Source organism: Sander vitreus, chromosome 2 (assembly GCF_031162955.1).
Source record: "Sander vitreus isolate 19-12246 chromosome 2, sanVit1, whole genome shotgun sequence".
Lineage (NCBI taxonomy): Eukaryota > Metazoa > Chordata > Actinopteri > Perciformes > Percidae > Sander > Sander vitreus.
The window spans coordinates 7,566,705-7,593,243 of record NC_135856.1 but is presented as its reverse complement, the minus strand read 5'-3'; the positions used below and the strand labels follow the sequence as shown (position 1 = coordinate 7,593,243).

The window sequence follows — 26,539 nt, the reverse complement described above, 5'->3', positions numbered from 1 at the left end:
AATAGTTATTGAGACATTTCACTAAAAACCACAAATGTGAACCTTATATTGGTGCTAGAGGAAAGTCAGGAAATCACTAACATTATTAGGATTCATCCTCTGGGAACAGTCTCCTTAAAGACCATAAAGGTCGTTTATTCCTGCCCTCTAATATGACCCAAAGGAGCGTTTTATAAATTAGCTCCGCTAGCAGTGGCAGGAGCAACGTTGCATTTTCCCAGACTCATTTCAAGGTTCTTCTTCTCCATAAACAACATGAAATCAAGGAGAGGGTTAACTTTTCCTGTTACAGATTTCCAACCGTGGTCAGAAAGCACAGGGGAGACACTTTGTTTCGTCTACGCCTCTAGAGTCGGTACTCTCTCCGAAGCTAATCCCTGTCACTCTCTCACTCGCTCTACCACACAATCCCCTCGCACACACACATGCCAGCCCTGCTATTCTCTTAAAGAGATACGCTACAAAGACGCAGACACCAACGCAAAAGTATAAACTTCAGTTCCCTTTTAAAGTTTAGATTCTCTGATTCTCGGGCCGATATTTCTCGCCACTATCCTCGGACCGGGCCCTTGATCAAGCATTTGTGTTTTTTAATCATTACTTTATTAGCCTAATTGGGTGGGGAGAAATTTATGCCTCTCCAACTTCTCCTGTAGCTCTGGGTAGATGTCCTGCACTGACTTGAGTGTGAGGTAAACTGTGCTAAATCGTGTCTCCCCCATCTGTAGCACTGTCTTTAATAATTGCGCAACCAGGCCAGATTGTTTCAGATATCTCACGAGTCCTTTAGCAGCAGATATGGTCGCTCATATATCCAGCGCGTTGTCAGCCAGTGCGTCGGCATGCAGACCGTGGCGAAGGACAGTATTAATTAGGTGATCGAGCCTAGAAAGTCTTCTATATGGTTCCAGGGTTTTGATTATGTTGCTGCCTTGATCTGTTACCCACACTATTTGGCTAGGGTCAAGATTTTTTTTTACGTTTCTTCATTCAGATCCATTTGCGATCCATTCCATTCTGAATAAACAAACAACGCAGTTTACATGCTTCATTCCTGTTGCAGTATTCATAATAATAAGATAATTCTAAACAGATTTCTGTATTTCCGATAACTCGGAATTGTAGTTGGGAACGTCAGTTATAACGGCCCACGTATTAAAAATTGTCGGGTTTAAATCGGGCTCATAATTACAATTAATGTGTTGGGCTGGGCCGGGCTCGGACACAACGTGCACGGGCTCGGGTAGGGTCGGGCTTGATTTCTTTGGGCCCGATCTAAGCTTCAGTCCACTTACGTAGGCTACGGCGAAAGCTCTGCGTAGAGCCTCTGCAGAAGCATAAATAAATCCCCCGCTTTATACCCGCGCCGCCACTATTAACATAAATATGGGTCATAATTGCTGCTTGAACAAATGAAGTACGGGGTCTTTTTTCGGTGGACAGTCTCTCTGGAAACCACAAGCATCCATCCAAAAATGCCTCACAACCAAAGCACGTATCTACTGAAGGCGTTATATTATAACCTTAACATTGGGCCTGCTCCCATGAATTAGTGCCTTAAGTTAGCTTTTTGTTTGCGTTTAAAAATGTCATCCAAACTCCAGCTAATGTGTTTCCAGTGCAACTTGAGCAAACCACTATCTTTCGGGCTTCTATTGTTTAAACTTCCCGTCAACTTTGTGTTTCCATCCATCCATCCATCTTCGTCCGCTTATCCGGGGTCGGGTCGTGGGGGGAGCAGCTCCAGCAGGGGACCCCAAACTTCCCTTTCCTGAGCCACATTAACCAGCTCCAAGTGGGGGATCCCGAGGCATTCCCAGGCCAGGTTGGAGATATAATCCCTCCACCTAGTCCTGGGTCTTCCCCGAAGCCTCCTCCCAGCTGGACGTGCCTGGAACACCTCCCTAAGGAGGCGCCCAGGGGGCATCCTTCCCAGATGCCCAAATCACCTCAACTGGCTCCTTTTGACGCAAAGGAGCAGCGGCTCTACTCCGAGCTCCTCACGGATGACTGAGCTTCTAACCCTATCTCTAAGACTTCTAAGAAGTACTTTGTGTCTCCCACTCACCATAATTCCCAAGATTATCATTTCTATCATCTCTTGAGCCTCACTGGGTTCATAAACTGACCTCATTCCTGCATGCAAACTCCAGCTAATCCTCTTGTTACAGCAGCAAATGGATTTCATAAATCTGGTCCTTTTTTGGGAGATTCCTCCCTTTGATTTTATTTAACAGTAAATTGTTTAATTGAAAGAAGTTTTCTCATAATTTCATTCTTGTTTGGGTTTTTTTCTTGCCGTGATAAACAAGCAAACATGAAAAGAAGTCAAACTTTTGATTTTTTAAATTTAATTTAGAGTGGAAATATTAAATTACCACTGGAAGTCATTTTTATTTAATTTATTTATTTATTTTGTGAGGGAAACAGGATTACATCTATTTCCTTTTTCTGCATTATTTCAAAGTACAAAAAAAGCATAAGAAATAGTTAATATTTATTCATTATGGCCCTTTTAAAAGAGTACCCGTAGAAAATATGTGATAGTTTAATAAGTACATGCATAAATGTACATGAAAGGGAACAAGAGACCTGCAGGTTTTAAAATGTAGCCTACAGTAATATTCATCCACAAAAAGGATCTAAATATCTTTGCTGCAGATGCTCCTGCTCTCCTAGCACAGTGACTCTTAATGGCTTTGTGGTAAATGAGAACGCAACCACAGAGGGATTAAAGAGAGAGAACATGCTAGACTGACATAAAAATAACTACAGACTACATAACTAGACAGACTTTGCTTACAGCTACATGTGACATCGGGCTTAATCTCCACGCACAGCTCCTGCAAAATAGGTTAGAGGAAAGTCCCAGCCCTGGATGGCTTGTTGGAAGAAGTTTAATGTTAATGACTTCATTTTGTCCTATATGACTGTGTGACATTATATCAGCTGAGTTTGACACAGGCGTAGTGAGCGTACACACACACACACACACACACACACACACACACACACACACACACACACACACACACACACACACACACACACACACACACACACACACACCTTTATCCTTTAACAATCTAACTCCCTCCTCCAGTGAGTCCATCCAAAAGCACTTAACCCGTCCCGGGCTCATTCCCCCTCTCTGTTTTTAATTTCACTGTTCAGTCACACTGCTTTTCCCTTTGTGTCTCTACAAACACTCCGCAGCAGCAGCAGGCCTTTTCGCTCGGCACGGCCAAAGACAATAGTGGAGCTGCAGGGGATGGAGACGACGACGATGGAGGGGAGGAGGAGAAAGAGGGGGGGGGGGGTATTTTGTTGAGTGATTTGGAGTGCTTGAAAGCAGGGTGGCTTTTTTGTTCTGTTTGTGTGTGTGTGTGGAAGAGGCTTATGACTTTAAAAAAGCTGTGCTGATGTCAAACCGTGAATAGCAGAGCAGGAGGTGTGCGTTTAAGAGGTGAAGGGTGTCTTAAGGAATATTTGATAGTGATCAAGCAGCTGTTTCCCCTGAGGCAGCAGCGAGATGGAGACCTGCAGCCGCCAGTACCTGGTTCATGCTTCACGTAGTAACATGCACAAGGTCAAGTCATTTCAGATAAAAACAAATGGATGATTTAGCGTGGCTCCATCTATTTCTTGAAAGCTATAGATCAGGGATCTTCAACAGGGGGCCTGGGACCCCTAAGGGGTCCTCAGAGTCAAATGCAGGGGGGCCTCCAAATTATTGTTCATTTTTGAAAGTGTTTTCAAATTTTCAAAAGTCTTAACATAAATCCAACATATTATTAGCAAATATAAATCCACACTGCTTACTGGACTATAGTCAAGGTAGTCACTAAGGCCATCCACAGATATGTGCCACATGTTTGTTTAACATTAAAACAGTATTTTATAAAATCATCAACAATTATTAGGCTATTTGAATAGCTTAGTATTCTATGCAAAAGAAAAAGGTATGTATAAAGGCTTTAGGTCGCCCTACAAGTTATTGTAGGCCCAGTTTAATGTGCAACTTCATTCTGTCACTCTTTCAGTTAAGGGGTCCTTAAAAAACGTTGAAGACCCCTGATATAGAGCAAACATATAGTTGGCGTGTCTGCTTCAATAAAACTCTGTAGTTATTTGTTTCAACCATGTACTTCAGAAAATACAAAAATGAAGCCTCTTCTAAATTAGCTTACAAGTCCAGACAACTACATTTTAACCAATCACTTAACAGTTATTGGTCATCTGCAAGATGCTTAATTATGACCAATTAAGCTTAACCATTAAGCTATTAGAGCTTGTTATCCTCAGCAATCATTTCTTTCTTATTAAATGGCTCCAACAGGATGATTTGATGATGTCTGAGAGTTGCAGTGAATGTCAGAAAACAGCTGGAATTTCAAGTATTCGTTCATTATGTTAAACAAAGCAGGCCCAGAACAACTGGATGAAGGTGCTTTTCTTTCTTATTTCCCTAATTGGTGGACATGACAGGCTGAATGTTACTGAAAACTTTAGGTGTAGAGGCTGCTGCTTTTTCCTCACTCATCACTTTATTTTGTCATCTCTCCATTCACGCCTAAATAGCTTGCCATAAAAGGTGCCTGTGCTGTCAAAAAATGAGATAAGATGGACAAATCCAGCCTCAAGCAACAGAGCAGATCATCAGCAAGTTTAAACATTTGAAAACAGTTTAAAAAACAGATTATCTTCACCAATTCCACTGTTTTTATTTGCTTACAGAACATGCTTTTATGACATCTAAACAAAGGATTTACTGCAGTAGTTGTTAAACCTTGGGATGGGAACTCATCTTGTTATGGAATTGTTCAGCATCCAAACTGATAGCCTCTGTCTGCCTCTCCCCTGCATAAGCTGACTACACTAAACCCATCTGGCTACACACATGAACTTGCTTCAAATACAACCAATTTGTCTTCAAAGTCTAATTTTCAGTATACTGCATGAAAACAGCATCATTAATTCATATTAAAGGAAAAACATGTAGTAAGTACCGCTTCCTAATTGTAAACACACAGCGTAGAGAGAGAAAGAGAAAGAGAGAGAGAGCAGCAGTGATCAGAGTGAGCTAGAGAGTGAATGAAGAGAGGGCAACAAACAATGCTGTGAATAAGAGAAATAAGTCTTTATTTTCTGATTGTTTCACGGCAGTTACATTCTAAAGGACAAATAAGCAAATACACATAAGGTGCAGCATTACTGTATTTTGTATTAATGCAAAGCTTCATCCTGTCTGTTTCTGTGTGTGCTTAAACTCGTGCGTCGGTATGAGACACTGAGGGGCAAAGCGGCGATTGGGAATGAGAATGGGCTGCACACACGCTGTTATTGGCTGAGGGTTACACACCCACGTAGGGCCCAAAGGCTCTTTGCTGCTGCCCAAAAACGTCCCACACAAAGAAAAATAGGAAGACAAGAGAAGATCCAGACAGAGGGCAGGGTCTCTGCAAATACAGACACTACCACACATAATGATAATTGATGATTGAGAGGGATATTTGTCTATTAGTCTTATATTGTTTTTTAGGATAATATTGCATAGTATACCTATAAGCTAGGCTAGTGAAATTAGACTCATTGCTCAAATTTAAAAAAGATACATTTCAAACACAAGGTTAAGATTTCAAAATTTCAAATGAAATCCAAAAGGTTACAAACAGACAGACTTCACCTCATTTCTATCTGTCTCTTTCCTTCTTCCAGTCATTTTTAGGAGTTTGCCAATAAGCATCTCATTATTGTCCTCACTCTGTTCTCACACACACTTGTGAACTTGAAGGTTTGTCGTGAGTTATAGCAGCCCATAATTAATGGTTTCCTGTCTTCATTTTATGTGTTTAATAAAATAGCTGCTCATCATGTGTGCTTATGTGCATGTCTGACCCTTGTGTGTATTTGGATGGCAGCGGGTTTACCTGAAGGCCATTAAGGAGGAAAACAGGAAGGGTTGAGATACACAAGCAGAGGAAACAGCTTTGACCAACATGTAGAAATGAATTTGTTATGGTCTATTAAAACAAGAACGTACTGGCATAGCCTGCTGCATCAAGAGTTTAAACCTGGAGGGTGTTACACTGTTAACTGAAGGGACCAGCTGGTTCTCATTATAAACATGTGGAGACCAGCTGCAACAGTGAAAAGTAACTAAGTACATTTATTCAAGTGAGGTATGTTTACTTTATGTGAGCGATTCCAGTTTCTTTTACCTTTATATCCAAATTACATTACACAGGGAAATATTGTACTTTTCACTGCACTACATTGATTTTGTTTAGTTGCATTGCAGATTAAGATTAATACAAAGTATAATCACCTACTAGATTATGATTTATTATATATTAAACAACTGCGGTATATAAAGTAGTTAAGATTAACCTTGGCCAGCTGCAGCATTAAAGTGATGTACACATTAATGGTCAATAACTAAATAATAATGAGTACTTTTATTATTGTTACTTTAAGTATATGTTGATCATAATACTTTTGTACATTTACTTAAATAAAATGTTTAACACATAACTTTTGCATGTAAGTAAGAGTATTTCCACACTGTGGCATTGCTACTTCAACTTAAATTAAGTAAAATATCGGAGTAATTGTTTTACCATTGACCATTGCTGGATATAGATATTTAAAAAAATAGCATTATGGGATAGCAGGTCATACCAATTGAGGTTAGATCTCGATCTCTCTCCCTCTCTCTCTCTTTCTGACAGGAATCACTCATCCCTATTCACTGGAAATCTAACCTCTACACATGGATCCATCACCAAAACATCAGCACTGAACCGCACAGCAGTAAATCTTCATCCAGCGATGCCAAACCTCAGCTTTCTCCATGCCTGCTGTGTCCAGTGGTGGGAACAAGCCTGATGGTGGGAGTTGGACATGTTTATCTGGCAAGATGAGTGTTCATAAAGCAGCTCTGTGTGACACATGGAAAGGAAAGGAGGAGATCAGGGAGGAGAAGAGATTAAAAAATATAAGACTTAGTTTGACATTACTGCAGTAAAGACAGACATTGAGTTGATAATGACGGTATACTGTACAGGGCCAACATGAGGGATGCTGGCCATTTGTGTTGTCCACTGCCAACATGATGAAGATTCCTCCCAGACCACCGTTAAGTCACAACTTTGTTCCAGTTCTGCTTCCAAACATTTTGAGTGGTCTCCCAAAAACAGAACGAGTGGCGACCTCATAGTTTGTTTTTACTTTGCTCCCCTTTTAAAACCCTGGCAAAATCGGGACAACCATCTTAAAAAGGACATTACATTTAGGCAAATATAGGCGTTGGTCTCTAGGGATTGGTTAGGGAAAATCTAGTCTCACATTGCCAGACCTTCCTCCACAGCGCTGCGGAGGAGGGTCTGGCTAGTCCACACAGCATTCCGGGATGGGAGAAAAACGTGCTCTGGTTTATTGGCATTTCTTTAAACCAATCACAATCGTTATGGGCGTTGCTAAGCTCCGGGAAAAGCTGTGATGCTGCTGCAAAATAGCCTTGGGAAGGAACTTCTTTTGGTGGAACGTGTACGTTTAAAAGTTGTTTTAGTCATGCAACAGAAAACTCAGATTGGACAGATAGTCTAGCTAGCTGTCTGAATTTACCCTGCAGAGATCTGAGGAGTAGTTAACCATAGTCCTCATCACAAAGAAAGCGGAACGTAACGGACAACCGAAAATGGACGTCCGAGAAGAGTGACATCCGGCGAAATTCAACCCAGCGGTTGAAAATCATGGATGTAGTTGAGAATACAGAAAATAATTAGGAGAAAGAACAACAAAGGCGAAAAGTAGGACTAGGGATTTATTTGCTTGGACTGACGACAAGGTTGAACTGTTACTGTAAGCCTACGAACAGATAAGACTTCCTGACTTAGGTGTCTGTGTCGTTGTTTCTAAAGGTCTCCGTTTCTGCCTGGGAGTCTTCAAACTTAAACGGGGTCAGCAGCATTTCCAAATGTCTCCGTTTTAGGGGCTAGGAAACGGCGGAGGAGTGTAGCAGTATACGTTAAAAAAGATATTCGCTTTTAAACAAAAACGGAATAGTATGGATTTAGCCTCAAACTTTAGATGGAAATGGAGTGTAACAAGTTGACTAGCAAACTGTCATTTGAGAAGCTGGAACCTGAGAATTTCTGCATCAAAAATGACTGAAACGATGAATTGATTTAGGTTTAAGATCTAGGTGGAAGTTGTGGTCACTATCTGATTTCATTCACAATCACATTCAAGCTATTTGTTGTTATTTGCATGAACAATAAGCAGGTTCAAGTCAAGAAAGTAACTTGAACCTGCTTAAAGGTGGAGAGGGAACGAGTACACTGACATGCAGCAGCAACATAACCTAGAGGTGTTTATCCACAAAAACCCGCTGATTAGATATACTTTCAGCATCTCAATGGCTATAGGTGAAGGGATACCCTGTTGAGGATTGGTAATCTAATCTGAGATCTGTAGCTGAAGGGGGCAAGTCCGACTTCCGTCAGTTTATATCAGGTTGTACTTGACCTTCGGAGCATTCAGCATTTTAGCTAGCGTGTTGTTAATCTGCTTAACTGAGCTTTAGAGAGAGATGGAGTTTCTCTCTCTCTGTTTCACACACACAAATCCACTTCCATCCTTTCTCACACACTTTTACTGTCACTCTGTAACACACACACACACACACACACACACACACACACACACACACACACACACACACACACACACACACACACACACACACACACACACACACACAGTACTCCATCCTGCCTGTTTTCATTTCCTCCCTCTCACCTTTCAGACCCTGTTACACAGTCTTAACCCCATCTGTCTCTTCTTTCTCTTTGTTCCCTCTAACGCAAACAACTGGTTTTCAGTGCTTTACATCTACAACACTTTCTATTTTATATGATAAAATATAAATTATTTGCTGCATCCTGACTACACAACGGATGAAATTGCAGCATGTGTCCCGCCGCTGCAGTTTTCACAGATTGGAACCAAAAGCAAAAGCTTTTTTTTTTTTTTAAGTCTTCATGCACAGTGTCGTCTTTGTGCAGCTCAAATACAACCACTCAATTGTAAATTGTATGTATTTACACCAACTAGCCACTCTGGTTACAGTGTTGGCCAATGTCTACCATGGTTATACACTAGCTCCTCCAAGAGCAAAACGCCAGCAAAGTGAATTACCCAAAGCGACCTCAGGCGCGCATGAAGTCACCCGGCTGTCTGCCTCGTCTGCTTTTTCACCACCACAACCAACAAACGTTAGTTTTGTCCTTGGCTTGTTGTAAATGTCAGCTGTTGAAGCATGTCCTAATAAGTGTTTAACGTCTGAAACACAAATAGCTGTTTGAGACGGCTGCAAGCTGTGTGGAGCCGCAACATAGCAGGTTTGTGGGATGCCAGCAAAGGTTGGAATGGCCTCATGTGGACAAGGTTTGGCTCCATGGCTTCACCACCACAAAACAAACCCTACAATTTTCTGTTTACTAATTGGCTGCCTTCCCCAAACCAGAGTAATTGTTACATAAAGACTATTTTACTATTGCAAAATGAAACATGGCAGCAATGGTTCTGGTGTACACGTTACAATTGTAGGTGAAGTTTAAGTTGGAGTATTTACTTGCATCTGTATGGTGATCATACCATAATGGTATCCTTAAAGTGCTCATATTATGCTTTTTGGTTTTTTCCCCTTTCCTTTATTGTGTTATATATCTTTTTGTGCACGTTATAGGTTTCCAAACAGCTCTGTTGTAGTCCAGCCTTTACTTACGTGACGAACGTGCGTCACTTTGTAACACACGTTATAATGCTCGCCTAGCTGCTAGCGTGGCACTCACTCATACTCTGCAACTGACAAGCTAGCCGTACTTAATGAGCATGTGCGACTCCCAACAAAGATGGAACAGAAGTGCGATGCCTCACTCTGTATCTAAAACAGAGAGCTCAACACACAGGGTGAAAAGAGGAGCTGCAGCAATGTGCAGTACAACAAATATATGGTGTTTTCTGAAAATTAAACCACATAAACCTATTCTGGTACAACCTCGAAATACAATTTACACTTGAAAATGAGCATAATATGAGCACTTTAACAAGGCTAGGGGATACTGTATGTTTGAAAGCTCAGGAGAAAAGCTAGTAGTGAACCTTGAGTTTAAAATATTTATTTTTTTATCACAGATATGTGAATCTCCATGCTCAAATTGGCCAATTCAGCATGTAGTGTAGATAGGTCTCCGTGTAGAGCAATAGGAGCTAAATGCAGCTGATCGTTTTCAATGCACACAAGCATAGAATCCCAGTTCACCACTATTCATACTCAGCAATAAGACAATATGAGTCACTTCAAACAACAAATGTCAACCTAAGATTGGTGCTGGAGGAAATGTAAGGGGATCACCAAAGCCATTGGGATTCATCCTCTGGGAACCATGAATGTCTGTACACAATTCCATGGTAATCCATCCAATAATTGTTTGGATATTTTAGTCTGGCCCAAAGAAGTGGACTGCCCATCTGATATTGCCATCCATACAACAATGCCTAAAAACAGCATTTCATTTTTTTCTTTTCCGGTTAAATTTGGTGTTATTCAATCTTCCATTTCTTGTGCCAATGATACCTGTGGTACAACAGCTAACGTTTGGGTTTTTTCATCATTACACTTCGCAGTTGTATTGACAGTATGACAGCAACTTTTGGAGTCTATTGTGCATCATTGTGATTTTGCCCATGGTGAAGAGGCTACATTGATGTGCATGTGTGTATTTTTGTGAAAGTGAGGGAGAAACAGACAGACAGAGACAGAGAGAGAGAGAGAGAGAGAGAGAGAGAGTTTCTCATTACACACCCAAACACTAATGAGAATGGACACTTGCCATTGGCTGAGGTCACCCCTAAAAACATTTACCTTCGTCTTTACTGAGTCAAGTTTGAAAGCTTAGCAACAACACTGAAACATCACCTGTTATCTGTTAGTTATTCCACTGTGTTAACGGCATACACGTACATCTCTATTCTCTCCGTTAGCAGGGTTTTATGCGTGTGTTGCTCTTAATTACAAATTCACAGGGGTTTAAGCTTTAGTATTATGATCCTCCAGATAATCTCTCTCACACACACACACACACGCACGCACACACACACACACACACACACACACACACACGCCTGTTCGGTTCCTCTTTCAGATAAATTCTTGAACCCTTCAAACATTTTGTGAAAAACCAGTTTCTCTAAAAGCTGTTTTTTTTATTACCATGCTTACTTTGATTTCATATAAATAGTTTATTAGTATCAGTAACATGTCAGGAGGGTTGTATTCCCTCCATTCTTTACGCAGATAACATACCAGAAATACAAACAGACAGCAATAGAAAATGAGGGGCTATAAAAATAAGAGGATATATATGTGTGTGTGTGTGTGTGTGTGTGTGTGTGTGTGTGTGTGTGTGTGTGTGTGTGTGTGTGTGTGTGTGTGTGTGTGTGTGTGTGTGTGTGTGTTTTACTGAGGAAGAGTAAATCTTGAAGTACAAAAACCTAATCCCATCATCAGTTTCTAGAAAGGATTCCACCCAGTTTATAATTCCGGTCGCTGAGTTTATGCTCTAGAGAAGAACAAGACGCAGACAATAAGTCTTTCGATATCCCAGAATCCACCTCACCGCTGCCAGTGTTCTGTGTTTTCAGCATCTAATTCATTCTTTTCTCCATGGAGGAATCCCAGCAGGAAACCATCTGCCTCTGTCATGTTCTGGCCCTTTGTTGCTCTCAGTGTTTTGCAAAACTTTCAAAGTACAGTTGGTTGGAGGTCCATATGAGTCAGTTAGGCTCCGTTAAACCTCCCAAAGGTTAAATACACTCCATCAAACCTTTGACAGTCACTTGATGGCAGGTGGTGTGGTGGAGATGAAGGAGGCTGAAGGTGCTCGTCCTCTAGTTCAGGTCGTCCTCCTCTTCCTGTCCTCCATCTCTCCATCTCTCCATCTCTCCATCTCTCTTCACCTGATGCCTGTTGGGAGAAGAGTCAAGTAAAGATGAGGTAAGACTGAGCTGCATCTCATGTCACTTATTTGATAGCTCCTCGACTCCTCGGTCCTCGGCTGAACTGGAAGTTGTTCTGTCCCTCCTCGGTGAAGGCCATCTCAAAGCGCGTATTTCTGACCCGAGGACCGCAGAGCGAGCATCGAGGAGGGATCGTCGAGGAGCTATAGGCAAGGATACACGAGCAGCCTTCCCGGAAGCCGTGCAGCTGAAGGAGTTGCTAACTCCGCCCAAACAGCTGACGTGTTCATGTGATGCTTTGAGAGGAAAGGACGTCTCATCTCTCTAAAACACATTTGCTTGGTTCCTGTCTCCTCGCATGATTTCCTCGCGTCTCTCCCGTTCCTCTTCGGTGGGAGGGACTAAGACGCGAGGAAGGGAGGCAAGTGGGGGAGTCGAGGAGGCAATTTAAGCAACGTAAGATGCACCTTGTGTCATCCTTCAACATATTTCCTTTTTGTACCCAAAACTAAATATGTATGCTGTTTCATACAAAACCGTACACATATTTGCTTAACTGTAACTTAAACAATTTCTTAGTTATGAGTTGTATGACTGTTTTTTCTTTAGCGGCCAATTGAGGCTGATAAAAACAGAAGCTACCTGTTTTATTATGTTGTTCAAGCCCCAATCAATTTCTGTCTCTTTCTTTCTTTTATAATGTATTTATTCATTGGTTTATTTAACAGTTAAGGACAGTGCACATTAATAAACACTGCTGTAAATGTGTCATTTAGCCCAAATGCTATTTTTCATCTTTGGATCCTAGACAGATGTTACAGAGTCACACTAATAAAAGATTATATAATATATTCAATAATGATAATTGTGAGCCTTTCACCTTACACATTAAAGGAACATGCCGACTAACATGTTATGTTAGTTACGTTATTTTGTCACTTATTCGGAGCAGCAGGCTAGTTGGAACCGGTTACCTTCAGGATCTGTGCTAGGCTAAGCTACCGGTGGGGCCGTCGGACAGAGTTACGACACGCACGGAGATTAGAAGGGTATGTATGGACTTACCTAACTCTGGGGGATACGGTGAATGAGCTAAAGTCCCAATAAGTTGGCGTGTTCCGATGCTCAACAGTGCACAGGCATTGAATGAGAAGACATTAACTTGGAACATTTAATTTGTATTTACTCATATGCTGTATGCAAAACATTTTTTTTCTGGATATTGGGTGAAAATCAAGAATATAGATAAGTGCTGGTGTCATTATTATTGTACCTCTGACTGATCTTAACACTGGCTCATTTAGCGTTTCGTGGTTTATTAGACTGATTTGATCTTCTTTGTGCATATGAGATAATAAAGTGATCAATTTACTAGAGTGCTCTGAACAAGCAGAACAAGACATGCATTTAATCTCTTCCTGCCTCTCTCTGTATTTAACCCTGTGCTGCTGCAGCCTTTACGTTAATCTGAGAGCATTCGATTCAGGCTTGTGTCATGTTCAGTGACACAGAACTGTTTCTACATCTGACCTAGTAAGAGTGCTGTTGTGACATTCATGTATAAGATGCAAAGCTGCAGATTGATGTACACATTTCTGTCCTGGGGATCAGGATTTTCAGTTACTGTTACAATTGTGCTGTCAGAGGTTGGCTCTAGTTCAGGAGAAAGATTTGGATAATCATGTGCAGGGTTTGGTGTGTTGTATTGTGTGTGTGTGTGTGTGTGTGAGGGGGTGTTGCCCTGAGGGAGGACTAAGTCAAGGAGAGAGGAAAAACACAGCAAATACCTCAGATCTCTTATCAGTTCTTTTGGTGTCAGTAGACACATTCAGACAGGAGCAGCCTTCATATGAGAAATCAACCATCACACACACAGACACACACATACATACACACACACACACACACACACACACACACACATGTATTCTCACCATTGTCTGTGTCGGAGTTTGGGCTGATGTGCCGTTTGTTGGTGCACATGCACTCCAAGTGATCCTCCAGCCTCACCTGCACCTCTCTCAGCTTGGGTCGCCGTCGCACGTACTCCACCTTCGCCACCTAGAGAGAGAAAGAGAGAGAGAGAGAGAGAGACAGAGAAAGAGAGAGAGAGAGAGAGAGAGAGAGAGAGAGAGAGAGAGAGAGAGAGAGAGAGAACTTAAAACTTAAAATCAATAAAGTATTCAAAACAGCAAACGTGCAAGAATGGATTTAACAGTGTGTTTGTCTGCGGAGTTTGTTGATCGCTAAAGACTGCAAGAAAATGACTAAGGGAGCACCTAATGCAGAGCAATATTTCAAATTTAATACAAGTGTAAACATGTAATACAAGTACTACAGACAAAATGCCTTCGTCGTGTCTCTACTGTGGCTGTGTAAACACACAGGTGTGTCTGCTCTTGTTTGGACTGCCAAGAGAAATGATTTCAACGACAGTAAGTGAAGCATTATTTTTTTTGTGTCAACTCACATCACATTTGCTGCTGATGCTGAATGTCTGAGCCTGGTTACAGAAAAATACACACCCAGATATATTAACAGAAATCCATGAGCATATGCATCAACATACCAGGCATACTGTAAACCTACAATAACAATGGCACACAGACACACTATATGTACATGCTGATGCTCACATCCCAGACAAGAAGCCATTTGAGTGGAGCTCCAGGTCTAATTGCACAAGCATCTCTGCTTCAAGTCTGAACAGACTCAGAGACCGCCGAACGTCAGGAGGTTCAGCTGAGGTGAGGAGCTGTGCTGCTAAAGCACCAATTAGGCCAGGATTTACCTTCCATGACAGGGTGCTAAAAGAGTGAGCCTTGACAAACACAAAATGTGTTTTATATACTACTAATTTGCTTTGCAAAGTAGTTTTGGAGGAAATATATGTGCTGCCTGGATCATTTGTGCAGTCCAATCATAGACAGTGAAAGACATGGACACAGCTACGCCATAGATTCGACGGAGACCAGTGAAGTCACTTTTCCAGTGAGGGCTGAACGTGCTGCGCAGCCTCAAACTGAGCTTGATGACGTAGATGTGACGTGAGCAACCTGTCTGAGATTTGCAAGTCTTCTGGTATCTGTGCCAAGAGAAATCTGTTTGTGGATAAATGTTACTTCATATGAATTCACTTGCCACATACCGAAGTATTTCCAATCCATCAAAACGTTGCTGAAATATTTTGTTCCGATGCTTTTCATGGACTCTCTATGGACTCTCTTCTCACTTGACTGTATGCCTCCACGCCCCCCCCCATTTGCCTGCAAGCTTCTCCTGACTATATGGTAATTTATCTACAGAACGACAGAAAGTCACGTGGTTATGACACAATCATTAGCCTATTTTTACAAAAACTTCTACTACAGAGCCATAACGTGAGGTACAAGGTAATGGAGCATTTTATACATTGTCATGTTTCTTTAGAAATAAACAATGGACAAATAGAGTATTTAAACGCTTTAGATGTAAAGTTATTCGCTATCAAAGTAATGCCAAAATGAATGGCAGTCAATGGAATGCTAACGGGAGGTGATGGCTTGTTAGCCTATGAATCTCTCCATAGGAGGTACGCTTTCTGGATGCACACTTACCCCCTTGAGTCCGATAAGTGTGACATACACTGCTACCCAGAAGTCAATGGGAGGAGGTTGGGTGGATGGTTATTCCTACAAAGTGCAGGACTTTGACACTGGAGACCACGGTTCACATTCTGCACCCTGTTTCTCATTAGGTTCAGGCAAAGCATTTGGTTGGTGGCAACTGCTCAGAGCCCACCTCAACCCCCACCATAAAAACAGGGAATTGCGGTTTTTACCTTTTCTTTTTTTGTACAGATTGAAAAAAAAAGATATAACATATTAATTAAAGGTCCAATGTGTAGGAATTTATCCCATCTAGCATTGAGATCATATATCGCAATCAACTCTCTCGCGCCACGCAGTTCAAAGTACGTATTACAGCTAAGGTAGTCTTCGCGCTTCAAAAAGCCGGTCTCTTGCTCTTTTCAATATCCTTTTTATTTTTCTAGGCGAAGACGAAGAATCCTGTTCCTGAAATTTGGATTTTGAATACGTGTGGTCCTCCATGTTTCCTTCTTCAACCTTGTCGGGGCCGGGAAGCTACGATACCCATTAGCAGCATTAGCAGCACCTGTGAGTTTATCATGTGACAGGGAAAACACGAAAGGTGGAGCAGTATGTCCTGTATGTCCCTTACCGGCTAACGTATCTCAAGATGGCGCATGAATATGGAGCATCTACCACAGTTCATGCGAATGCAAATGTAAAATTTCAAACCAAAAGGAATACTTGGAATTGATGGTGGTGGTAAATATTCATGAAAAAGGACAAGTTTGTGAACGGGCAACACAGATTTTGATAATGAACAACTAAACAAGTTACACACTGGACCTTTAACTTAGAACTTTAAAGTTGCTTTTAGGCAGATTTGGACAGAGCCAGGCTACTTGTTTCCAGTCTTTGTACTACGCTAAGCTAAGATAACCAGCTGCTGTTTTTACTGTATACTGTAACAGACAGACATGACCTTCTCATCTAACATAACCATTAAAACGTTAATCATGCTTTAGTTGCCAGGAACAGAATAAACATATTATTATGTTATTATAATATTATATATATAAACAGTTTGCAGATACATTTGTATCATTGTATTATCATACAATGATAATTTCCCACAAAGCGTATTTGCTATAGCAAATTTGTTGTATATGTACATAACTTTTAGCGAACTGGATTGCAAAAATAGCCATGGTGGTGATGGTTAGGGGGTTCCCTTCAACACCCACATTACTGCCAACACCAAGCCAATTCACCTGTTGATCACCTGGTCCAGCTTAACCACATTCTTAAACTTGAACTCCTTCATTTCAGGCATCAGCTTTTTCCAAAACAGAAGGGTCAATCCATTATTTTACAGCAGTATACAATAGCCTGACTTAAATGTGCTGACTGTCATCCCCCATTACAGCTTGATATGAAAAGTGGTAAAGTTAGGATGCTAATGTTATCTTTCCTTCTCTCTCTCTTTGCCTAACACATGGACACACCACCTAACCCTAAGCCCTGCCATTTCCCCTCTGGCTGTGTGCGAGTGCATTTTGCACTTGTGACCGTTTACCCTCTGAACGCTGGATCTCAGCACATGTGAGTGACTTTATTTTTGATTTCCTCTGTAAGCAGACAAAGGATGAGTCCTTTCATCTCAGATTGGGTATCAGCAGGCCAAAAGCACAGAGAATCAAACTCGCCCTCTCCTTTTCTTCCACAAGCGTTTCCCCTCTCGACCTCTGGCAACACACACACTAATACCTAGCTTCATTTGTCCATCTATCACTCTTCTTTTTTCTCACCCACTCACTCTCAGCTCCCACTTTTTAATCTTATCAGTCATTTACCTTTTTACCTTTGCATGCATGCAGTTTGTTGTTAATTTAACATTGGTGACACACTTACACCTATCTACACACCCTTTAGATAAGCAGTCATCAATATGCAGAACACTATACACACACTAGGGCTGCACAATTACTTACAATTTTATCAAAATCATAATATGGACATATATAGTGCAATATCCAAATCGACGGGGGGCACAATATTTGTTAATGGAAAAATATGTGTCAAACCATTCTGAATGAAGTATTGTGGTGCTGCAGAGACGTCCCAGCCTACAAATCCTACAGACTAAAGAAAAAAAATCTTTACAAATCCTCGCAAAAATCACACTATAATAATTTAAATTTCTTAAAATGTTTATTTTTCAATAAAAATGAGAATCATACAAAAATATCATTCCCTTCCAATATCTTGAATCAAATCGCAATCGCAAATAGATATTTTCCTCATATCATATCAATATCAAGTTAATTATGTTATTCTCATGATTAAAAGTAAATCTTAGATCCCTTTCCTGTGCGCAGAACTACACACACACACACACACACACACACACACACACACACACACACACACACACATACTTTGGGTCAGCTCCCAGTAAGCAGGTTGTGACTGTGAACCAATTGGGGTTTACAGAGCTTATTTATAGCTTTGGCAGATATCAAAAGGAAGCTATTATGTTCTTGAACTAACTCCACACACACACATTCTCTCTCACACACACACACACACACACACACACACACACACACACACACACACACACACACACACACACACACACACACACACACACACAATACACAGTAGAAACATGTTCTTGTTTTGTACCTTGACTGTGCGGTGGTGCTTGCGAGCAGCCTGGCATCTCATGTTGCTAGTGTTGCAGCAGCCGGTGCAGCGCCTCACCTCGACGCAGGGCGGCCAGATGATGAAGTTGGCTGAGGTGGGATCCACCTGGCTCCTGGGGATCTCATAGATCGCTGTCCGCACCTTACACACTGCCGGCAAGGCCTCCTCCACCACTGCAGGGGAACAAAAAGGTCAAAGGTTACAGAAACTTTGTGGGAAAGAGAACCAGATATTGCATTATCACTTTTAACCACACGTTTCATCAGTGATACACTAGCACTATGGAGAACTTTCAGATTTCTGGTATGATTTCTGCTACGATACGTTACAGGAATATGAACATGTAATATTGATAGATTAAACTCTCGTCTTTTTTGTCATTATGGTCATATTAAAAAGCTAGTACAGTGCCCGTTGAAAATGTGCCTTTTTGGAATGAGCCGATTGCTTGATTGCCATAATTACTTATTGAAAGACCCCAAACCACTTAATATGCAATTCCACTGTATAGCCATTTCATTGGGTACCCAGGAAACCAAGTGTGAAGTAGGTTGTATGAACGGTTCATGAGCTTTTTCAAAGACAGACGCAGACTCTTACATACACACACACACACACACAGAGGCGTCCCGCTTTATTAGATAGATAACACCCTGTCGTAAAAATAATCCAGGTACAAGGCATGGCAGACATTTATTTCAAAGCGACATATGTCTTTTATTCCATATATCTAGAATTGATATGTATATTTAGCCACTGTGTTTCAGTTTCTGAGACCTTGATGGTGTGTGAGTGTGAAGCTGGAGGATTGTGTGCGTGTGCGTGTGTGTGTGTCTCACCAGTGCTCCTCTTGCGTCTGGTGTGTGTGTGTGCTCTCTTCAGGTCGGGGACGCTGTGAGAGAAGTCCTTGTGGTAGATGTGTTTGGTCTCCTCGATCACCTCGTTCTCTGGATAAAGACAAAACAACACACGCACATTCAGACGTCACACACACTCACGTTTAAACAACACCATTCAGAAATATTCCCAGATCCCTGCAAAACACACACACACACACACACACACACACACACACACACACACCTCTTTGAAGGATAAAACACATGTAAGAGGTTCTTCCGGCTGTTTTCTCATTAGACTGGATTGTTCTTGTGTACAACATGAAATGTGGGTCTAAAAAAAGTGAAAAAGGTCACTGAGATCATTTTCAAGAAACCTTAATAAAAATCTAAGTGGTAGTCAAGGCAAAGAAGGAAATAGCTGGTTATCAGACATCTTGATGACTGACCAACTGACCGATCACACGAAAACACACCGAAAAGTGAAAGGACTAGAATGTTTACATGCTGCAGCAAGTTGTTTATTACAGACATCTTTATCAGGTCTCTCCTGATCAGAGCACAAGCTTAACCAGGTTATTCTAACTGAATTATGATGTTTACATCTGTCTACAGGTTACTGAGTTATCTGCATGTAAATGTAGCCAGTGAGAAACACAGCTTGTTAAATCTAATTCACATAAAGAAACGGATACACACACACACACACACACACACACACACACACACACACACACACACACACACACACACACTCTGCATCAGGAGTTCACTCTGAGGTCAGAACTCTGCAGATGAGAAAATGCTGTTTTGTTCAGACAGAAATTAAAACACTTTAAAAAAGCAAGGACACTCACCTAAGTGACATAAAGTCACAAGCCAAACTGACCTGCTTTCTAAATGCTAGTTTAGATGACTGAGCTGTTATGCGAGTATGGTACCTTCAGTGTTGGGGAGTAACGGAATACATGTACCGGCGTTACGTATTCAGAATACAAATTATGAGTAACTGTATTCCGTTACAGTTACAATTTAAATAGTTGGTATTTAGAATACAGTTACATTGTTGAACTCAATGGATTACATGACGATACTTCTCTGTTTCACGGGTTTATTCACTCTCGCAACTCCATGCATTTCCCAGAAGCCCCAATATGAAAATGAAAAAATTTGCTATTTGCGTGATCACTGATAGAGGTAAAGATGGAGCCGGAACCGGCACACCAGAGCCAGGGCAGGAATGCGTTTCTATCTTGGAAATTCAAACAGCATTTCACATTAAAGAAAGAGAAGGGAGAACGAAATATAACTGTGCACTGCAGTGCAACTTCTGCTTGCCAGCAACCAACTTCCTTTCAGCGTCCAAATTACTCCACCTCCAACCTGAAGAAGCATCTTAAAGTAAGTTATTTTTAGCCAAGGGTAGTCGTCTACTGTAGTTTTACTGGTTACCTTGCTATTTTATAGTTGACGTGCGACTTTACATTCTCCTACATGCTGATTTACTAGCCCCAGAGCCGTTGAAAGACTAGCCCCGTTTGACATGTTAGCTAACGTTAGCTAAAATTAGCTCATGCTAGCTTAGACTGCGGTTAGATTTTTGCAGTATGCCGTTCGGGACTACAAATACAAAAATCTATCTGCTTGTTTAGGTACACATTCAGCCAGTTGGAACAGAAGAACACACCAGAATAGGCCTGTTTAGTAAGCTGTATGTGATGGCCGCATTCCTACTTAGAAAATGCAATTCAATGTGGAAGTAATCCAAGTACTCAGAATACGTAACTCAGATTGAGTAACGTAACGGAATACGTTACAAATTACATTTTTGGGCATGTATTCTGTACTCTGTAACGGAATACGTTTTGAAAGTATCCTTCCCAACACTGGATACCTTTTTGTTTATCCATGTGGTTGGATGTTGTCTTTTTACGTTTGATCAAGGTATGCTTAAAAAGAATGTTCTTTCAACATGTTGGCCAACCACGTCAGAAGGTGGCATTCGAGTGTGAAAGTGGAATGAAAAGCCATTCACTCTTCATTAAGAGTGGCGAGATATTCATTAAGATAATAATTAAATATGGGGATAACAGAGCATCCTTTCAAACAATCTCTCCTGCAAAGCATTCACAGTATAAAACTCGATAAAAAGTGACAGAAATAGCTGTGTCATGATTAAGGAGAGGTTGAGAGAGATGTTCAAACGCTCCTTACCCTCTCATCTCTGCACAGCCCGGCCAATCACGGCGCGAAGTGGGTGTAAATGTCAGAATGACCGATTCCGAAAGTTACAGAAATTGTTGGGAGTCCGAAGTGAGGGGGGAAGGGGATTTTGAAGCTATTCGACCATCTGACGAGCATTTTTAATGATGTATACTCCCGCCTCGATACTTGACTCTGTACTCAGATACGTGTACTGCTATTCTAGAGGAATATTGATCGGAGTCCAGTTTATCTCTCATTCATAGTGTTGTGTGACCTGGCCATTTACTGTCATCAAGACCAGTTCTCAAAATAGTATTTGTATTAATCCAGGATTGTGAGGTTACAACAGTGAGATTCAATAACAGAAAAACTGCTGTTATTGTAACACATTTTTCATTCTTAATATATTGGTACGTAGCAGTGTCAACTTTACACTAACAACGTTATTGTTCCAAGGAGAAGTTTGTCTTGCAGCCAAGTGAAGCACAAAACAAGACCTGAGCAGAAAAGGCATGTTTTTATACTCTGTGTGTGTGTGTGTGTGTGTGTGTGTGTGTGTGTGTGTGTGTGTGTGTGTGTGTGTGTGTGTGATGAGATGCTGTCAAAGTCAATCAAGCGTTTCTAAAGTGTTCACAGATCCATCAAACCATTTCATCAATGCCAAACCACGGGATCTCTACAGACTTGTTCAGAGACAATACATTCTGAGCTAAATTTGTGTGTGTCGTGTGGACTTCTACGTGTGTGTGTGTGTGTGTGTGTGTGTGTGTGTGTGTGTGTGTGTGTGTGTGTCTGTCTATAGCGTGGGGTTAAAAAAGAGAGTAAGATTCCCGTAAATCAGCATAAATGATGTCTGAGCAAGGCTGTTTTAATCTGATTCTGAATAACCTCACACGTCTTTGTGTGTTTGTGTGTTTGTGTGTGTGTGTGTGTGTGTGCGCACCAGTCACGCACACACGCCCGCCTATATTCACAATGTGTTTCTAAAACACAACAGAGTCCACCTTCGACATCTCTCTCTCTCTCTCTGTCTGTGCCGCTCTCGCTCTCTCGCCCTGACAAGCAGGAATTTGAGCATGAATTATACATAGCAACGCAGCAGCCTTCCAGCAAGCCCTTCTCTCAAACCAATAATGGGCAGCATGACAACAGCATAATGAAGTGAGCCACTTGACCCCCACCGAGCCGGGGAGCCGTCACACTCGGCATTTGCATCTCAATGATGCCAGGATTAATGATGGCACCGCTCGCAGCAGAGGACACTAAAAAATGAATCAACTGTTTTTCACAGGCAACGTGAAGTTCAGGGCAGGAGAAGGTTTGTGAGGCAGGAATGTAGAGTCTGACTCGGGGCGTGAATGCAATAAACCCTGTTTAATGCTACAGTTATTTCCTCCTGTCTCACCTCACTGATTCGGTCTGTTCTGATTTATCACCTGGATAATGAGAACAGGCATCTACTGTGTTTATTGAAGGTGAATATTGCTGTTATTTAGAGTTGTAGCCAATTTACTTTACTTATGTAATGTTGACTTTTTCCTTTTTGGTGCTTTAAAAGAACAACAACAAAATATTTTTACAAATTGCAGTTGCAGTTTGAACTAACTGCTCTTCCAGCTAAGAAACATTCCACAAAGAAGGAAGAAAGAGAAGTCACAGTTAAGTTTTTAAAAAGGGAAATCTCTCCTGCTCTGCAGTTTCCCGATAAAAACTTTTAGTCTAACAGCTCGCGATTCGATAACCCTGGTGAAATAACTGTGACATCACCACTTGAAGCTCCTCCAAAGCCACAGCAGACCATATGCAACTATTTTCACGGGTTGAGTTGGACTTAAGGCTGTTTTTATTCTTCTGCGTCAACGCCATAGATACGGCGTCGCTCCTACGGCGTCGTGACCCTTTCGGACTTCTGCGTCGGGGGTTGAACGCGTTTCTTTGCATCGCGGTGCATTTCACCACCAGAACGCTAGGGGGTGATAGTTTGTTTTGGTTCCGCTTTTTCATTTCCGACAATGGCGAGCGAAAGAGAGAGAGCCAGTTGATGTTATGTTAGCAAGCAAACTTTAGCACAACTGCCCACAAAGTACTGCTGGCTGGCGAACTGCTAATTTCAAAACGTTACTGACATATAGACACTTTACAAACGGATAACCCCGTCATTGTAACCAAAATATGTCTGAGTTTATTTGCAAAGCTTATGTCAGTGAACTAGCATGTTGCTACTCCCCACAGTAGGCTGCTTATCAACACACAGGACGAGTTGACCAATAACAGTCCTTGCGGTCTGCGTTGCCTCGACGCGAAGTTACAAATTTCTGGAGGTGCACGTCGAGCTACGGCGGAGGGCTCGGAGAGGGGTTTGCGCCGACGAAGAGGTGTCCGCGGAGGTACGCAGTCGATTCGACGCAGAAGCATGAAACAGCCTTTAACATGCACAGTAAACTGACTTTGATGTGTAAAATTGGTGGAATACCCCTTTAAACAAACACTGTTCTCTACACATCATTTCTAGAATCCTAGTTGACCATTGGCAGCGGCTGATAAGCACAAAGTTTACTCTGTCTCAGAGTTCATGGAGGGTGTAAAGAGCGAGACTGGCCGCCGGTCTCCTAGCAACATCCGGGGAGGCATTCTAGTAATGAGACAAGAGGACAGCATCCTCTTACTGTGCACTGAACCAGATGCAACTAATACCTCATTTTAGAGCATTTCAAGGCGCAGACAGGGAGGGAAGCAGCAGCCCTGACTGGCACACATGTAAGCCTCTGGGGGCTGAACTTTGTCAGCTGTACTCTGGTTTGTTTAGACCCACCAAATGCAAAAAAAACAACAACAAAAAAACAAACAAAAAAACGTGATTGATAAAACCACTAACTTCAGTGGTTCACATGCATTTTCATCCTCATAATAATCATGTATTTTTATGGGCAGGTATCTGTGCATCATTATGCTCATATCCTAAACGTCATGTATGAACAGAAGATTTCGCTGAATAGCCTCATTTTGCTGTAAAACTAATCCAGCTTGTGGGAGGGAGAGAGTTGTATTATAATGAAGCGCTTTACCTACGGAGTCTATCTCTAGCAGCCGCTGGAGGTCGCTAATGCTACGGATCTCGCTGCGGGAGAGCCGCTCCAACAGCTCCCGGGGGAGAGGAGACTCCTGTGGGAAGAAAATCAGCCGGTGAGCCGCTTCATTGGGGATGGAGACACAAAGCTCCACAGAATCATGCAAGCATCACTGCAAGCATAGATCTGCAAACTCAGTGCCAGACAACTTTTTGCATTTACTTTAAAAAATGACAGCATTAATGCATATCTGCGCCAAAAGAAAGTAAACATTTGTGCGTAAATTACATTACGCACTGTGAATGTAATGTGTTGCTCTGCCGCAGTTATCTTCGGCTTACCTCAGCAGCGGTACGTAACAGGCAGAGGCAGCCGGCGAGGAGGTGGTATACCGCAGCTCTCATCTCCTCTCAGATCCGCTGCATAGGCACCAGGACGAGGCAAAAGTCCAATGCAGGAGCCGGGCTGTCGCTCCCTGTTCTCGGGAGCCCAGAAACATCCCTCGGGAGAACTGGCCACCACCACGACCTCAATGAAAGAGCGGGCCAGGCGCGTCTAAAACTTAAGATGATGTAAAAACTCCTGAATGAAATGCTGTTAAAGAATAGAGCCAAGCTTGTTCTGCTCCTGCATTCAGTGTAAGTCACTGCAGGTGAGAGAGGAGCTGATTTCTAAAATAACATAAAAGTGACCGCATGGTTTAAGTCCGAGCTGCAGGGGAAAAGCTCACAGTTGCACAGCCTTTTGTCCAGAAGTTTGAAGCGTCTAAGTTCCTCAAACAATCAAACCTGATTGAGGTCAAGTTGATGTTCAGCAGTTCTTCGTTTTGGCTTGAAAAGAACCGGAGTCGAATGGAAACAGGAAACCCTTTCTTTTACATTCACACATCCAACAATATCCATCACTTTATCCTCAGGGTAATCCGGTCAAAATCACACATATGTGCATCCTGCAGCGGTTGAGCACCGTGGCACTTTATGTGAATCATTAGCCTACAATGTGCATTATCTTTTAAATGGAAAATGTCCAGATATAACCAGTTCTGTCCTGAACACGAGAAGGAAAAGTGAAACGGCACCAACGAACGAAACAAGAAAGAAAACTCTCCGCTCTGCAGCTCAGAGGAGCTTGATGTCAGTTCCCAGCGGTCCTGTGATCTCCGGGGTGAATGAAGTCGGGATGCTTTCAGTCACAGGATATAGCCGTGCGCGTCCCCGTGCCACTGAACTGCGAGCGCGCTTTGCGTAGAGACTATTGTAGCAGCGCAAATTCAGGGTAAACCGACCAATTTACAATTTAAGACAAATTTTAGCCAATATAACTAACATTTGTTGAGACAGTTGCTTTGATTTTTTTTATATGTAGCTATGTCCATTGTTACTTCATCTATGCTTTACATGATAAAGCAACACATCTAATTTGGTTTAGATTGTGTGATAATTAACCGTCTTTATGCAGGCTAATATTTAACCTTCCTAAAATCATTTGTGAATCAGTTGCTCTGAGAATCAATGGTCCCACCTTTCCCTTAAATTATCCTACACACCAAACTCTTGCAGTGTGTGTGCGTGTGTGTGATCATTGACCGCGTCGGTGTTTAATTGCTGTGTAATAAAGCTCATTGATAAGTGTCCAGACCCAAGACAGACTGTCCTTTTGTAAAAAGTGAACTGTGTTGGTCTGATGGTGGTACTATGTGCAAGGTTTCACCATACTAGAATAAGTCATTTGGAAAAGTTTCCCATGAAACGTGCTAACAAGAATCTTTGGAAGAACCTAATTTGACATTTATCTGACAATCGACCTCTTGTGGTGGGCGTGCAAATAATGACTGCTCCTTCTCAGAAGCAAAGGTGGAAGTAACGTGACGTTGTTTTACCATCCCAAAACCTGTTGGAGCCAGACACCACATCGACATCCTGGCTCCTGCCAACAATCAACTTTGATTTCTTTTAACCATAAACACGATATTTCCCTAACTTTAATCAAGTTGTGTTAGTTGTCTAAACGTAACCAAACCTTAAAATTGTTGTACAAATCATTTTTAACAGTAGCGGTTTTGGAAGGCACTGAGGAAATGATTTTCCTCCTGCTGATAGTGGCACCAGATCGGAAAATTAAATAA

The 26,539-nt window shown here is 41.8% G+C and overlaps 1 protein-coding gene across 3 annotated transcripts; it reads right to left on the bottom strand.

Moving 5' to 3' along the window:
- Window positions 1-4,691: 4,691 nt before the first annotated feature.
- On the bottom strand, window positions 4,692-25,594 carry LOC144533648 (platelet-derived growth factor subunit A-like). 3 transcript variants are annotated; one of them, XM_078275171.1, is made up of 7 exons: window positions 24,756-25,594; window positions 24,412-24,508; window positions 19,142-19,249; window positions 18,282-18,475; window positions 14,495-14,527; window positions 13,959-14,085; window positions 4,692-6,940 (listed from the first exon to the last, which is right to left on the bottom strand). In XM_078275171.1, exons 1-7 carry the CDS (start codon window positions 24,816-24,818, stop codon window positions 6,822-6,824), a joined length of 741 nt encoding a protein of 246 aa, XP_078131297.1. In that variant the 5' UTR covers window positions 24,819-25,594; the 3' UTR covers window positions 4,692-6,821. The 3 variants fall into 3 exon arrangements, with proteins under 3 accessions (XP_078131297.1, XP_078131305.1, XP_078131313.1); XM_078275187.1 differs by lacking the exon at window positions 4,692-6,940 and adding an exon at window positions 11,993-12,031; XM_078275179.1 differs by lacking the exon at window positions 14,495-14,527 and having other exon boundaries at window positions 4,693-6,940.
- Window positions 25,595-26,539: the final 945 nt, after the last annotated feature.